A 16,651-nucleotide genomic window follows, 5' to 3' on the forward strand; every position below is an offset into this window, starting at 1 on the left:
CTGAAGGGCTTCTTTAGTCATGGGGAGAGGAAAAAAATGAGAAGGCCTCACTTGGACGATGACGCCAAAATACCTAGGACAGAACATTCAAGGGAGAAAAAACAGCTAAGGCAAAGGCCCTGAGGCAGGCAGAAAGGGTCCCTTTGAGAAATGGGAAGCTGGCAAGCATTGCTGGAGGGAAGAGGGTGGGGCAGGCAGAATGCAGATCACGTTGGACCTTGCAGAGCAGAGATGTATGTATGCTTGAATGTAGGCTTTTCAGTAGGAAAGTGACATAATCTGATTCACATTTTCGCCTCTTTGGCTGCTGCAGGAGAATGGGCTATAGGGACAATAATAGAAGCTGAGATAAGAGTTAGGTTGTTGCCATCAACCAAGCAAAAGATGTCAATGGCACAGGCTAGAGAAGGAGTGAAGAAATACCCAGGATGTGTTTAGGGCCTGCATCAGTAAGATGAGCAGATGCACTAAATGCACAGGGAAAGAATCAAAGATGAACTCAATTTTCAGTGTGAGCCACTGGGTAGATGAGAAATCATGTAATGAAATGGCAAGAACTATGGAGAAGCAGCTGGGGGAGGAGAGGAAAGAGGAGATGAACTGAAGATCTCCATTTTAACCTGTCAGGTTTGAGATGCCTATATGACTTAATGTTACGTAGGAAGCTGAAAATATGATTGGAGTCCTGGCAGGTGCTGCCAAGTGGTTAGAGCTTCAGCCCGCACATGGAAGGGTCTCAGGTTTGATTCCAGGTCAAGAGCACGTACTTGGGCCCAGCTGGCATGGAGTTATGAACCAGGAGGTCATGGTCAGGGCATATGCCCAGGTTGTGGGCTCGATCCCCACTGTGGGATGTGCAAGAGGCAGCTGATCAGCGATTCTCTCTCATCATTGATGTTTCTAACTCTCTCCCTTCTTTTCTGAAATCAATAAAAAAGAAAAAGAAAAAGAAAACGAGCATGTACTTGGGTTGCAGGTTCGCTCCCTGGCCCGGTTAGGGGTATGCAGGAGGCAACCAATCAATGTGTCTCTCTCACATTGATGTTTCTTTCTCTCTACCTCCCCCACCTTCCCTCCCTTTCCACTCAATCTAAAAAAACAATGGAAAAATATCCTCAGGTGAGGATTAACACACATACACACAAAAGACTGAAGCTGACAGAAGAGGTCAGAGCTTGAGGTACAAATCTGGGAGCTGACAAAATAGAAATGCATTTAAAACCACGAAATGCTAAGAGCTTACCTGGAAGAATAACAGGAAAAGAGGAGTTCTGGAACTAAGCCCTGGGTCATACCAATGTTTGGAGGTTGAGCAGGAGTGGAAGGGCCAGTGAGGGAGAAGCAAAGGGCCAGCCAGTGAAGCGAAGGACAAGGAGAGGATCCGAAGGAACTAGCACCCAGACGTCATCAAATGTGCAGATGTAGTTACACAGATGCAAAAACGTAAAACTCATCATGCTCCATACTAGAATTAATTTGTGTACTTCAGTGAATTATAAATTATACATCAATAAAAAAGAAAAAACGTAAGAGGCATTAAAGGCTAAAAGTGCTGGTGAGAGATTGAAATGTGGATTAAGGCTGGATTTGGGCACATGGAAATTACTTGATATCTTTGGCAAAAGCAATTGCAGAAATTGGAGAGGCAGAAGCTCAACTGGAATGTGCTGAAGAGAGAATGTGAAGAAGGGAAACGAAGATAGCAGATGAAGACAACTTTGAAAAGAAGTTTTGCTGTGAAAGGGGAGAAAATAACAGAAGCAGAAGAGGGAGTGAATTAAGATAGGAAATCGTGAATTGCACATGAAGTGTAAATTGTATGATGGTGGGATGGTGAGAGAAAGGGAGGAGGACCGGCAGGAGGAGTGAGGAAGCGAGAGGGACTGTGCAGGGAACCAGACCAGCTTTGGGAGCAACTCTCTAAAAGCATTGTGTGGCCAAATAAACAGGTGCTGGGGACACAGGAGTGAGCAAGGCAGACAGGGCCCTGACCTCGGGAGCTCAGAGTCCTTGCCACGGAGCAGCAGTGCAATCCGGGTCAAACCCTGGTTCAAAGCCAGAGTCCTCCTTTCCACAATAGCAATTTTGTTCCCAAGATTAACTGAGATGATGGGAGTCCCAGTGCCTGACATATAGTAAGTGTCCAGCACTACTGACCAGCCTCTGGGTAACAAGCATTGTGCTAGGCTGCGGTAACGAACAGGACAAAGTGAAGCCTTCCTCTCGGGAGGCTTGCAGGCTAGAAGCTAAAAGCAGATTTGTATATGTTACTTCAATAATGGCCATCTATACATATAAAAGGCTAATATGCAAAGTGTCCCCTCGGGAGTTCAACCTGGAGACCGGGAGTTAGATCGCTCGCTATGACGTGCGCTGACCATCAGGGGCAGCGCAGAACAGGGCAGGCGACCAGGGGCGGCAGGGCGCTGAGGGAGCGAGGGAAGGAGGAAGCGGGGAAACGGGGAGGCGGGGAAGTGGGGAGGCGGGGAATCTGATCGGCCTTGATTACTGGCCAGGCCTAGGGACCCTACCCATGCATGAATTTTGTGCACTGGGCCTCCAGTGATGAAATAAAGGGAGTACTGAAAAGGAGACCTTTCAAGGGAAAGTGGGCAGCAGACTAAAGTTCTGAGTGTCGGATGTGCAAACTGGTGACTGGGCTGGGCGGCGAACAAGGAGAAGGGGAGGATTTCTGCAACTCGAGAACACTCTTTCTTTTGAAGCCTTCTAGCGATGGAGATATCCAGGCTCCAACTCTGCCTTTCTGAGTCCCGTCTGTAGGACCTGGAGAAAAGCTCATCATCCCAGAGGTCTCCACTTGGCAAGAGGTGGCTGTGTCAGGAAAAGAATGCCTGCTCACTTCAGACAAGAGGACTGTTCTTCTGGGCTGCAAACATTGCACAGCTCCTCCGTTGCCTGGAGGCAGGATGCCTTGGGACAGAGGGAGGTGGAGCAGGTCACTGAACAATGGGTCGGGTGGAGTTTAGAGGGAGGTGGCGGTTCCGTTCAAGCTCTGGCCAAGCGTGCCCAGGCGTTGCACCTGTGCCCTGAGTGGCTTGGAAACGGCTGAAATAGCTTTTGTAACCTTTGGGTTGTCATTGTAACTGTCCTAACTCCCTCTTGTGGTTTCTGAGTATAAATTTGCTGTAACACCCGTGGACTGCACTGCAGTTCGGCCTTTACCGCGGTGAAGTGCTGCAACTGTAGTTGCCGGCCAGCTTAATAAAGGCTCATACATTTTGATCTCTGTCTCTGGTGGTCGTCTCTTGCGGGTCGCCCCATAACACTGTGGGGGCAGAATCTCTCCTCCCCCATTAGCTCCTACTAGGCCAGTGATGGCGAACCTATGACACGCGTGTCAGCACTGACACGCGTAGCCATTTCTGATGACACGCAGCCGCTGAGGCGGCCGCAGGCCGAGGATGAAACATTTGCTGCTCCTGAGGATGAAACATTTGCGAAATAATGTTTTGTCCTCAAAGTGACACACTACCCGAGTTATGCTCAGTTTTTTGGCAAAGTTTGACACATCAAGCTCAAAAGGTTGCCCATCACTGTTCTAGGCTTTTGGCTTACTTGGTGATACTTGGCACACATGTACAATTAGGTGCCCTTGTATTAGTAACGCTAATCTCTGCTTAATCTCACTTTAAATTTCCACTTTGGTCTGAATTAACCAATCTTCCTCACTCTAAACAGCTTACTATGAAGTGAACAGCCCTTTATGGGGGTGAAGGTGGCTCCTTCTGGCGTGTTCCCAGTAGCATTTCTCCTTCAGCAACTAATGGCCTCCAAAATGCTGAGCTGTGGAGATATATTTAATTGAGACAGTTTTTACCCTAGCATTTCTTCAACTTTGAGATTCTGCCAGCCGTCTGTTTACCTTGCCTGTCTGCTTACTCGTCTAACACAAGTTAAAAAAGTAGAAAAGCCCTGGCTGGTGTTGCTCAGCGGTTAGAATGTCAGTCCAAGCACAGAAAGGTCTTGGGTTCGATTCTCAGTCAAGGGCCCAGTCAAGGTCATGTACCTGGATTGCAGATTTGATCCCCGGCTCCCATTGGGGCGTGTGTGGTAGGCAACCAATTGATGTTTCCCCTCTCCCTCTCCCTCCCTCTTTTCCACTTTCTCTAAAAATCAATGAAAAAAATATCCTTGGGTGAGGATTAACAAAACACACACACACACACACACACACACACACACACACACACACTTAGAATAGCCACTGGCCTAGATAAAATTTATAACTTTGTTTTAACACTTCAATGATTGGGGACCAGGCTGTGCAGGCCTTTCAATGCCAAGCAATACGCATGTGGAATTTATTCAATATTTGACAGTGGTTTCATTCATTCAACTAGTCAGTATCTGAGCACCTGCCACGGGTACGTCCAGGGTGACCAAAGGCACCCAGTGCTTGGAGAGCACTGAGCAGTGACCATAAGCCAGGCCTTGGGACAGGAAAGGCTTCTGGAGGACACGACATCTAAAACAAGACCTGAAGGACAGCAGCCAGATGAAGGGAAAGGAAGAAAGGTGTTCAGAGGCAGAGATGACACGTGCAGTGTACAGAGGCCTGGAGACAGGAGAGAGCCTCTTCCTAGGAAGTGCCAGTGGGTGGACAATTCGGAGGAATGGCAGGACAAGAGACTGAGCCCAAGAGGCACACAGGGCAGATGCCGAGTCTCCCATGTGTGCTAAGGAATGCCTAAGTACAATAGCAAAATAGCTACAAAATAATGCTATCTGATTTGTGGGGAAATATCTTGGAGACCAAGAGAGTTACAGTGCTTCAGACAAGAGATGGCAGTGGCCTGAACAAGTGTGGTGGCAGTGGGAGGGGGCAGCGTGCGAGCCACCAGAGGCTGTGGAGCTACAAGTGAGAGAACAGAGCCCGTCAGTGCGGATGAGAGGAAAAGGAGTCACAGGACACCTAGGTGTGGGATGGTGCTATTCGCGGAGACAAACGGGCACAAGGGGAAGAGGGAAGCATCCGGGAGGGAGCACAGAGGGAAGTTGATGGGAAGGACACAGACAGGTGGACCGGGTCTTTATGCCCACCCAAGAGACAGATTCCAGCAGGCAGGCGAACACTGACACCTGAGGTGGTTTAGAGAATGAAGACCCGGGGATAGAAGGTATCCCAGTGACAGTCTGTAACACACCAAGACAACAGACAATGGGGCCAACGCTGAAAGCCCGAGATTCATCGATATTTAAGGAGTGAGGAGGATGAAGAAATGACTGCCAGATCAATCAGCTGTGCAGACGGTCCCATCACCCAACACTTGGGACGGAGAGAAAGGAGAGGTGGCCCTGGCAGAAGGTCTCACTGAACGGAGCCAGCTGAGGCGGGAAACTCCGGTGGCCTTCGGAAGGCACCACGGGCCTATCCATACCAGCAGAGGCCCAGATGCAGGAGGCCCTGCAGGAGGCGGAGTCTGACTTGGGAGTGGGGAGGCCTGGAACCAAAGCTCCCCAGAAGGGCAGGAGAGCAAGGGGTGACCCTGGGCCCATCTCCTCCAAGTAGCCCAGAACACCCTGTCAGGACCCTCTCCCCCATTGGACAGAGAGGAACTGTACAAAACAGGCACTAATTGATGTGCTCCCAGCACACAGCCCATCTGAGGCGAAGCCAGAATGGTCTTGGAGCTCCTAACTTAAAAAATGCAACCACCACATTATGCTGGTAGTCGTCAGGCCCATAATGTGTCCACCAACAAAAATTAATCACCACCTTTGGAAAAGAACTGAGTTATGACAGGAGTTTAGCCCAATAGTCCTTCAGTATTTCAACTAGCTTTTGCCTTCTGGCAAAGATGCCTGTCTCCTGTATTGAAGTCAACGGAGCTGTCCACGCCAGGTAGTCCACGCTTTCAGATGCACTTTCAAATGAAAGGCAAAGAGTAAATGAAGTTGCTCTTGGCTTTATTCCCGACCTGAATATTTTCACTTCTCAGAAACTCTCGTCATTAATTTAGAAGAAGAAAAGCAATGGTTTGGGGAAGGCCTGGGGAGGGTTGGGAGTGGGGAGTGGATGGGTAAGGGGACATCTGTAATACTTTCACCAATAAAGATAAATTAAAAAAGAAGAAAAGGGAAAAGAATGAAGCAGCCAGGAAGATTACTAGTGTAGAAGTAACCACGTGCACGTGGAAGCCTGCAGGTGTCAACAGGGTCCCTCTGTCTGGAGGGTGGCTCCGTGTCTGCAGGACTCTAGTCCCAGCCCTGCCACTCACCTGTTGTGGACACGTACCTAAGGTTCTTCCTAATTAAAGGGTAATCATGAGAGTACCTGCCTCATACGGCATATCAGGGTTAAATTAGATAACTTATGCAAAGTGCTGAGTAGTGTACCTGGTCCATAATAAGTTCTCAAATCTCAGCTATCACCACCATAATTCTGATTAGTATTTAAAAGCCAGCAGCCAGGCAGTATCGGTGCTGCAGTCAGCCTGTGCCTCATTAACGTTTAGTTCTTCCGGTCTCACTGAATGGTTCATATTCTCAACACAGGCTCACTGAGAGCCCCACTGGGGAACAAGGACCTGTGTCAGCCTCAGAAGTTTGTCTCTTGGAGGACACAGCCAGCGAACCAGCACTGGCAAGAGTGTGATGAATGGGCAAGTGCACAGTGGGAGAAGGGCAGAGGTTGGAGTAAACAATAGAGTTTGGAGTATATGTCATACTGGATGGTAAGAATCTGCAAAGACAGAGACACTGAAGATCAACAAGAAATCAACAGAGGAAGCTCCTGAACAGAAGCCCAAGGAGAGAGACCCATGTTCCATGGGGTAGGCGGGAGGGTGCAGCAGGGGAAGACAGCTTTGTCATTTGAGTGGCAGGAAACTGGTGGATGTCAGTAGTCACAAGTGAGATCACAGGTTAAATGGGAAAGTGGTGGAGCTGGGGAGATTTCAGGAATGTGAAGAACGCATATAAATAACCACTACCTAGAATTTGAAAATGGGGCTGACCAGAGAAATACAGAAGCAAATTTGTAAAAATGTCCCTATTATTAAATATGCTTTAAGAGTCAGTATTTGTAAGGGTAAAGAATATGGACTCTGCAATCAACAGCCTGAGTTATATCCCAATTCAACTCCTTACTACCTGTGTGTGTGACCATGGGCCATTTGCTTAGCTTCTCTGAATTTGTTTCCTCATCTTTAAAATAACGGTACTATTAGTCCCTTCCTCAAAGTTTTATTATTATAATATTTTTGTTAGATTAAATAAAAGAGGTTAGAATGGAGTCTGGCAAACAGTAAATGCTATATAAGTTCCAGCAATAATGAAAATAATCATTTTTAATATCTGCCAACCTTGTGAAGAAGAAAAATACTACTTCCTTTTTTATTCTTTGGCAAGTTGAAACCCTTCTCTCTCAGCCTGTCTGAATCCTCTAAATCTTGCAAGGAAGGCCCAGCTCACACTCCATGTTCCCTGGGAAGCTTTTCTTGACCACCACAAGCCTTCCTCTTCTAAATTCCAGGGCTACGAGTCGTCTGTACCTCTAATTTATCATTTAGCAGCATACAGCACTGTGAACTTGTGCTTATCTTTTGGTACTTAAATGCCTGGTGTACATGACTGGATTGAAGGAGGGATCTTATTGTGCATGTCTACGCCCGTCTTCATGAGGTCTAGTGTCACATACACGATGGGTGTTTGATGTGTATGACACAGATTGACATAAATTGACCAAGCACTCTGGATGAAGATAACCCACCTGATGATTGAGTTGTCCTCGCCAAGGGTCACCACGGTGGCTTCTGTAGCTTGGAGAGACATGAGTTTGGCAAGGGCTTCTGAGGTTTTGCTCTAAGAAATAACCAGAATGTAAAACAAGAACTATCATAAACTGACCCCTGCAGGAAAAGTCTGCCCCCTAACACAGCACACCAAAGGGCTCTCCTGGTCGATGGGACGGACACACTGCGCATCAACACAGCCATGTCATCGCCACACTGAATGCACAAAGGCCACAGTTCAATTAATTACATTTCAGACTGAAAAAATAATACCAATCTACCCACTGATAGTTTTCTTTTAGGTTCAAGCTCATTTCTTTCAGGGCCAGGGTCCCATTCATTTATAAAATACATTAAAATGCTGAGTACAATGCAGGTTACTTAAAATGGCATGACCCATTTTTAATAACCTGCATTCGTGGAAATGTGGATTTCTAGACTAATAAGTAGTATACTCAGCTATGTACTAAGAGACGGTATGACCTCTGACCTGAAATCCAGGGTTCTTTCCATGACACAATGCACGGAACAAAGGTTTTAATAATTAACCAGATTAGCTGGGATTTCAGAAGTAGCAACCAATTTGGAGATTAGTGATCAAAGCACCTAATTATATGTAGGTTTCACATTTCTTTTAAGTCTTGCTCTAATTGTGTATAGCTAGTAATTCTAAACATGGTGTTCAGATGTATTAAGATCTGTATTACTGAAGGAAGGGTTCTTGTAACATAAAGCTGCACTCACCTTTGCCACGTGTTCCAGCCACCGCCCCAGGGCAATGAACACAAAGAGCATGGGGGGAGTGTCAAAGAATGTCACGGGGCTTCTCTCGGCCTTCTCCACAATGGCCACCACCAGGATGACCAGAGAGTAGGCATAGGCAATGCTGGTGGCCAGCACGATGAGCACATCCATGTTAGCTGCGCCGTGTCTCAGAGATTTGTAGGCCTGAATGTAGAAGTACCACCCACCAAGGAACTGAAAGACAGACGAAGGGCTAGCTGAAACAAGCAGGGCACAGTGTTCCGGGAGCAAAGGGAGGCCCAGAGGCCCCCTGAGCTGGCAAACACTCTAGGCTCACCCACAATTTTGATGTTATTTTTTCCTCTATAATCAATGTTTTTGAAATACATTCCCTAACTCAGAGGACTGATGGCCACAGGAACGGATAATCAAGGGCATGGGAGACCTTCGAAACTCAGAGCACCCAACCTAAATGCCCACGGTGACAATGGTAAAACGAATCACACTTCATTTATGCTGTGGCCAGTACTATGTAGTCCCTACGGAGAATGTGTTAGATCTATAAACCACCAGAGTGAAAGATGTACCTGATTAAGTGGAAAAGGCAGTTATAAATCACTACATTGAATATGGTGGGTCTGCCTTACGTGAACATGTATACACGCATACATTACATACGTAAATATTACCGATATTGATAAAAGACACACAACCAACTGGTAATAATAGTAAGGTGACCTTGGGGGATGGCACTGGGCTGGAGGCAGGGTGCCAGCAATGAAAATATATCTTCTTCTTTTCTCTTTATACTTCAATGTGGCTTGAACTGTTTACAATAAATGTACATTACATGTGGAATTAAAAAGAAAATACAGGAAAAAGTACACAAATTCAGCCTACAAAGACTTGCCCCTTGATAGTCCGAAACATTTTGATATTAAGTCAGGAGTTTTACTTTATAATCCAAAATATATGGAGGCCACATTTCCTAACACGGCTAGTTCCTTAATATTGCCCCCTAGAAGTTCCCTGAGGCCCACCTCTTTTAAATTATAATTTCCTCAGAACCACATTTCTGCCTCTCAAGATAAGACGTTAGAGAGAAGCTTGAGCTACACAGTGATCTAACTGCTGCTTCTAACAACGAAGGTAAATTCAGCTAACGAAAAGCAAACTGAAGACAACTGGTTCACCAATCCTTGCAGCAAGGAGGTTGCTCTGTCAGTCAGATGTCAATCATCTGCAATCAACAGTGAAACTGACAGAGAAACAAGATTCTTTTAAGTCCTCTGTGGTCGAGGACACCCGCCGCTGGACATAAGATGGAAAAAAGCAGCAGTGGGCCGGGGTAGTTCAGGAAAGCTGCAATAGAGTGCTGGTCACGCACAAGCATGAAAGGCAGAGGTTTGACCCTTTTTCTGATACGCACCTGGACAAAAGTACACAAGATAAAGAAGATGAGGTTTAGAATCGACAATCCTGGAATGATGTTGTGATCCAGGGCCATAGACCCGTAGGGTTCAGTGCTGGGTATTAACATATAGATCATTAAACCCATAACAGGGATGCCAAACACCAGGCTGCACAGGAAAGATTTCTTCCACCTGGAAAGCAATGAGCAATACCGACAGATCAGGCACCGCCTGCCACTTGGATTGTGGCTGGGCCTCTCCTGAGAACTCAGCTTAAGACTTGCCTTTGTCACATGTGTGGGGCAAAATGAAAGGGCTAAAATGAAAGAAAAGCTCTCTCCCTGACACAGGCCATCTGAGGGAGCACCTAAAGGTCTAAACTTCACTGCAAGGACATTCCTGAGATGTTCTGAACCAGCCCATGCCTGCCTTTGGCTGACGACGTGTTACCTCCAACCTACAGGTGAGGCAACCGAGGCCCAGAAGCTGAGAATCCAGCCCAAGAGACTTAACATCTCTGTCTATGGCTGCCTACAGCTCTTTATTCAAAATGCAATCTTATGCAAACTCCCAAGAAAAAATAGATCAAAGTAACCTTTTATTAGTATTAACTTACTTAGACATTTACTTTTAAAACTATCTACACTAATAAAAGAGAAACATACAAATTGACCATCCATCCACTACGCCCATCAGTCAATCATGAGCGAGTATGCAAATTAACCCAACAAAGATGGCTGCGGCCACAGAGCTGGAGCGAGCAGGAGACTTGGGTTGCCCCTGGTGACAGAGGAAGCCAAGCTTCCCGCCGCCCTGGCCTCCACTCAAGGAGGCGCTGGAAAAAAAAAAAAAAGGAGGGGCTGGGAGCCTGGGTCACCGGGGGGCATGGCCAGCCTGAAAAGGGTCCTCAGCCCCTTACCCAGGCTGGCCACACCCCCATGGGGTGAGGGTCCCCGCTGGTGGGCTTGGCCAGCCTGCAAACAACCATCAGCCCCTCACCCAGGCTGGCCAGGCACCCCAGCAGGGACCCCCACCCTGAAGGGACTGTGGCCAGCCTGAAAATGGTCCTCAGCCCCTTACCCAGGCTGGCCATGCCCCCATGGAGTAAGAGTCCCCACTGGGGGGGCGTGGCCAGCCTGAAAACAGCCATCAGCCCGTCACTCAGGCTGGCCATGCCCCCATGGGGTGAGGGTCCCCACTAGGGGGCATGGCCAGCCTGCAAACAGCCATCAGCCCCTCACCCAGGCTGGCCAGGCACCCCAGTGGGAAGGGGGTGTGGCCAGCTTGAAAACATGGGGGCGTGGCTGGCCTGCAAACTACCACAGGCCCCTCGCCCAGGCCGCCCCATGCCCCAAGGCAGTGGTCGGCAAACTCATTAGTCAACAGAGCCAAATATCAACAGTACAACGATTGAAATTTCTTTTGAGAGCCAAATTTTTTAAGCTTAAACTTTTTCTAACGCCACTTCTTCAAAACAGACTCACCCAGGCTGTGGTATTTTGTGGAAGAGCCACACTCAAGGGGCCAAAGAGCCGCATGTAGCTTGCGAGCCGCAGTTTGCTGACCACGGCCCCAAGGGAACCCCCACCCTGATCCGGGACACCCTTCAGGGCAAACCAGCCGGCCCCAACCCGTGCACCAGGCCTCTATCTATACTAATAAAAGGGTAATATGCTAATTAGACTGGGAGACCTTCCAGGAGACCTTCCGGACATTCTTCTGGACAAAGCCATGGTGGCGGGGCCAAGGTAGAGGCAGTTAGAGGCCAAGACGGGAGGGCAGTTGTGGGTGATCAGGCCAGTATGGGACGGCAGTTGTGGGTGATCAGGCTGGTGGGGGGGGGGGCGCGTTGGGGGTGATCAGACCAGCAGGGGGGCCAGTTGGGGGCAAGCAGGCTGTCAGTGGGGGTCAGTTGAAGGTGATCAGGACAGTGGGGGGGGGCAGTTTGGAGTGAGCAGGCTGGCAGGGGGGGAAGTAGGGGCAAGCACACTGGCACGGGGGGGGGGCAGTTGGGGGTGATCAGACTGGTGGGGAGGATCTTGGGGGGCAAGCAGGCCGGTGGGGGGGCGCATTTGGGAGCAAGCAGGCCAGCAGGCAGAGTGGTTAGGGGCAATCAGGCAGGCAGGCAGGTGAGCGGTTAGGAGCCAGCAGTCCTGGTTTGCGAGAGGGATGTCCGACTGCCGGTTTAAGCCCGATCCCTATAAACTGGCAGTAGGACATCCTTCGAGGGGTCCCAGATTGGAGAGGGTGCAGGCCGGGCTGAGGGACACCCCCCCTTCCTGCCCCCGTGCACCGAAGTTCGTGCACTGGGCCACTAGTACTTAAAATAGTTGGGGAGAACAGTCAAACTGTCTTGTTGAACACTGAAATTTGAAACGGGGGTTGGTCATCAGTGACAGCTGTGGTTTCACGTTAGCTTCAGCATCCATGAAATTCTAACTAAATGGTTGTCGGAACTGATGCACCTTAATTGAAAACCAATGCCTATGAGATTCAAGTCTCATCTCCTCAGGAGGCCACCCAAGACCCCAAGGATTAGCCCCTCACTGGCTTTCCAGATGCCTCTCCTGCCAGCCCTCTGCTGCAGGCCAACCAACCACAGGAAACCACCTAAGAGTCCCTGAAGTTCCCCTGCCACTGTGCCCCTAGAACACCCTCACTTCCACACCCACTCCCTCAGCCCAGGCAACTCCCTCTCATTCTTTGAGGCCCAGATTATGTGTCCTCTGCTTCTTGGCTTCCAGACTTCCCAGAACTCACCTGAATCATCACTCATCCACTCTTTCCCAGCCAGGGAATGGGCACCTCAAAGGCAGGGACATTCTATTCATCCCCTACCCCTAGCACAGTGTCCTGCATATGACAGTGGCCTTGTTTATTGAATGAATATGTGAACATCTGAAACAATGAATGAACTCAGATCTCCTGCTTCCCAGGCTATTTCCTTTCCAATTGGCTATGATTCTTGTCCTTGGATCACAGTTCTAGAGCCCATTCAAATAAATTATCAAAAGACTGTCAAATAAAAAATCCATGCTCCCTTCCTTCCAACTTAAGTGCTGTCCCTGCCCAGCTGGTGTGGCTGAGTGACTGAGTGTCAACCTAGAAACCAGGAGGTCACACTTCGATTCCTGGCCAGGGCACATGCCTAGGTTGTGGGCTCCATCCCCGGTAGGGGGCATGCAAGAGGCAGCTGATCAATGATTCTCTCACCATGATATTTCTGTCTCTCTCCCCCTTCTCCCTTCCTCTCTGAAATCAATAAAAAATATTTAAAAAACAAAAAAAGTGTTGTCCCATCTGTTAGCCACCAGTCATAGGTGGCTATTTAAATTAAAATTAGTTAAATTAAATGAAATTTAAACTTCGGTTCCCCAGTGAGATTAGTTGTATTTTGAGTACTCAGTAGCTTAGCTAGTGGCTACCATAATGGGCAGAGCAGATATAGAATGTTTCTGTCACAGCAGAAAGGTCTGGTGAACAGCACTAGAGGTTTAACATAACAAGGGTAAAGGCAACCAATCCAAGTGGATAACACTGTGGGAAATCAGGGAAGCAGGGACACAGAGAAGCACAGAATAAGGCAGGGTCACGCCCAGGGAAAGGGAAGCAAGAGCTTCAGTTGATCTTTTCTGTTCTACCTACTGCTTTATTTCCATCTTGTGGTCCAAGTGATGAGCGTTGGGGTTTCTCTGGGCCAGGGAAGCATGATAGCCGATTTCCTTATTATTAAAAGAGACAGGTCGGGGAAACAAAGAGAAAGGCACTTGGTTAAAACATGCATTGGTAGAAAGCATTTTACATCTTTTGATATTAGAAAGCCAATCTAAAATTGCCTTAGAGAAATGTACTGTTTTTTCCTCCCACAACTTTACCCAGATCACTTTATGAATCCTGTCAGAGGACCCACACTATCTACGCTTAGAGGCTGCAGCATCCCAAGGAGATGGCTTCAGGTGGCAATTCCTGTTCCTTCTGTCAACAAAGGCAGCAGGCTCTGGAGATAATATCAGTGTGCCCCAAGCTGATCAGTGTTGAGTTGTAAACTCAGAATTTCTGAGTTAAGGAATCCCAAATACAGAGTGGTCAGCTGCTTTCATTCTCTGCATGAGGAAACTGAGGGTCAGGGAGGTTAAATACTCTGCCCAAAGGCACGCTTTATCAGAATCCCCAGATCCAGTGCTCACTTCTCCAGGCTCTCAGCCCAGGCCTCTTCACTCGCAGCAGACCTTGGCTACTTCAGCATCTGCAAGCTGTCACCTCCACTGAGACCAGAGACCGCACCTCATTCTGAGGCTGTCTTCAGGGATTAACCCAAACATTTCCTTTGCTGCCTCTCTTCTTTGCCCTCTCTGCCTTATTTGATCTGATCACTAATGTCTCTAATATCCTTTAGGAATACAAACAGAAAAAGCTGTCAGGAAATGTTCTGTCAGCTAACACAAAATAAAGAAGGGCTCCACAACTCTGGCACTGGGATTTCACGCAAAAATGAAAGCTATGGTGGGAGAGAGAGCATCTAAGATAGTCTGAAGACAAATCCTTACACAAATAATACCGCCCGAATTATACTAGGAAAAGATGCCCCAGAATGACAAGAACAGAGGCCAGACATTGGCAGTGTACCTCAAGTAAGGGCAAAGAGGGGGGCCGTGCCAAGCTTAGAGAACAGCGTGGAGGCCAGCGAGGGCATTATACCGGAGAAGGATACTGAGCCATGTTCAAAGTACCACCTTGACTCTCCCCACTACTTAGTATATCAGTCTGACTTCTTAGCCAAATCAATGCCATATCACAGACCTGTAGTGCGGTAGAAATAGAAAGGCTGGTAGGAGCTGGGTTTGAAAGACAGTCCTGCAACCGTTAGCTGGGCATCAGTGAACAAAGTACTTAGCCCCTCTTGGGATCTTTCCTCATCTGATAATGAAGCTGTGTTGTCTGTCTCTGAGTGTAAGGCACTGACTGGCCAGCAGTGCAGAGTGACAGTATTATTTGCATGTCAAAAAGCTCTGCCAAGCCATTCAACAGACATCTCTCTTCAAACACATGCACAGTGAAGAGAAAAGTATAGACAAAATTAAACCTGCTAAAGATGTTTCATTTCATAAGAAAGTTCCTAAGCAGTAGTTTCAGCTAAACTTCATTTACTTTCACCTTCAGTTGTTACAAGTTAATCTTGTTTGGTTTTGACTGTCTTAACCCATTAAGATCACCACTAATGCTCTTCCTCTTATGGTGCAGTATAATATAGACCTTAAGAAGGAAATGGTATGTCTGTGGACAGACTGAGTGGAACAGAGAGGTAGGGAGTGTGTGAAAACTATTCTAATTGATTTTCCAAAGGAGAAATTACCAAACTCTCCCATTATAGAGCAGGCCTAGCATAGTGGCAAATGCATATAATTCTTTCAAATATCAACATTTCTTTAGTCTATAGATACTTGGTACAGACATAAATCATACCTAAAAAGTATACATAAGTGATTTAACCCCATGTACCAGGTATCTTGGCAATATTGATGTTTCTCAGGGAATATCTGAAATTAAAACAATAACATCTTTTTTCTCCAACATTCTTATCCATTCACTGCTTTTCCTCTTAGAATATCTGATATTCACTTAACTTCAGTTTATTTTGTAATGATTCACTTTATTTCCAATGGAAAAGTTGAAGGATTTTAGGTGACCTTTTTCTCTTAGCTATATTCATTCTTTCCCCCCCCCCCCACCCTCTCTCTCTCTCTCTCTCTCTCTCTCCCTCCCAATGGGTATAAATTAGACTGACTTACCTCAATAATTCTGACAATATCCCTCGGACCGATAATTTCAGGGTCAAACTTCACGTGGGCTTTGCTGGTTGCCAGGGCCACGGAGGCGTGGGTGATGCCATTCGTCCTCATGAGTTTGGACTCGATGTTGTGAACACAGGAAGCGCAGGTCATCCCAGTGATCTGCAGCACAAGATGACAAAAATCCTGCTGATCCAGAATAAAGAGGCACACAGGCAGCCACAAGCTTCTGAGCCTCCCCTCCTCCCACAGCACCCTCCCCAAGACTCTGCACTCCCACCTCCAAACCCTGTGAGCAACGTCTTCACCCCGATCCTTCACCCGGGGGCATCGAGAATAGAAACAGTGGTTCTTCCCCAACTCTGGTACAGGAGACACAGCCACTCTACTGAGCAGATGGCACATGACAGAAGCGGTTCTGACAACTATGGGCTTTCATCAGCCAGCTACACTGTCTCAGTCATCTCACCAGCAACACCAAAATAACAGCGCATGCACCTTCTCTGCCTCAAACTGACAAGGATGTGCAACTCTACAAAGTCCTCTGAGCTCTTGAAATACTCTCTATGGTCCCGAGTGTTGCTGGCATCTGGTCTGCAGCTGTGGGTAAGAATGTCAATAGCTCACTATCAACAGGAGAAAATGATTTAGAAAGTGAGTGATCGAGTTGATGGGATTTGAGGCAGTCCCAGAGAATGGATAGGGTATTTCCAGGTGAAAGTAAGAATAACCACAGAGAGAGAAGCATGGGAAAAGACAAAAGGCAGGGCAGCACGTGGTGTTCTGGCAACCATCAGTAGTCAGCGTTGGCAGGGCACAGGATATGCAATGAAGAGGAAGCCTGCCATTTGGCTGGGACCACATGAAGATCTCGAGCACCCAACTAAAAAGGGTTGCTAAGCCCTGGCCGGGCGCTCAGTGGTTAGAGCGTCGGCCCTCGGACTGAAGGATC

At 47.7% G+C, this 16,651-nt stretch overlaps 1 protein-coding gene across 5 annotated transcripts in view; it reads right to left on the reverse strand.

Annotated features, from left to right (window-relative positions):
- ATP7B (ATPase copper transporting beta) overlaps positions 1-16,651 on the reverse strand; it is a 96,629-nt gene that overhangs the window by 18,373 nt on the left and 61,605 nt on the right. For all 5 annotated transcript variants that reach the window (XM_079779067.1, XM_079779068.1, XM_079779066.1 and 2 more), the window contains 5 exons: positions 15,700-15,861; positions 13,556-13,632; positions 9,928-10,102; positions 8,499-8,732; positions 7,733-7,824 (listed from right to left, as the gene is read on the reverse strand). In XM_079779067.1, coding sequence (XP_079635193.1) covers positions 7,733-7,824; positions 8,499-8,732; positions 9,928-10,102; positions 13,556-13,632; positions 15,700-15,861 — 740 coding nt within the window. The remainder of the gene's footprint in view (positions 1-7,732; positions 7,825-8,498; positions 8,733-9,927; positions 10,103-13,555; positions 13,633-15,699; positions 15,862-16,651) is intronic.

Source organism: Cnephaeus nilssonii, assembly GCF_951640355.1.
Source record: "Cnephaeus nilssonii genome assembly, chromosome: 8".
Classification (NCBI taxonomy): Eukaryota; Metazoa; Chordata; class Mammalia; order Chiroptera; family Vespertilionidae; genus Cnephaeus; species Cnephaeus nilssonii.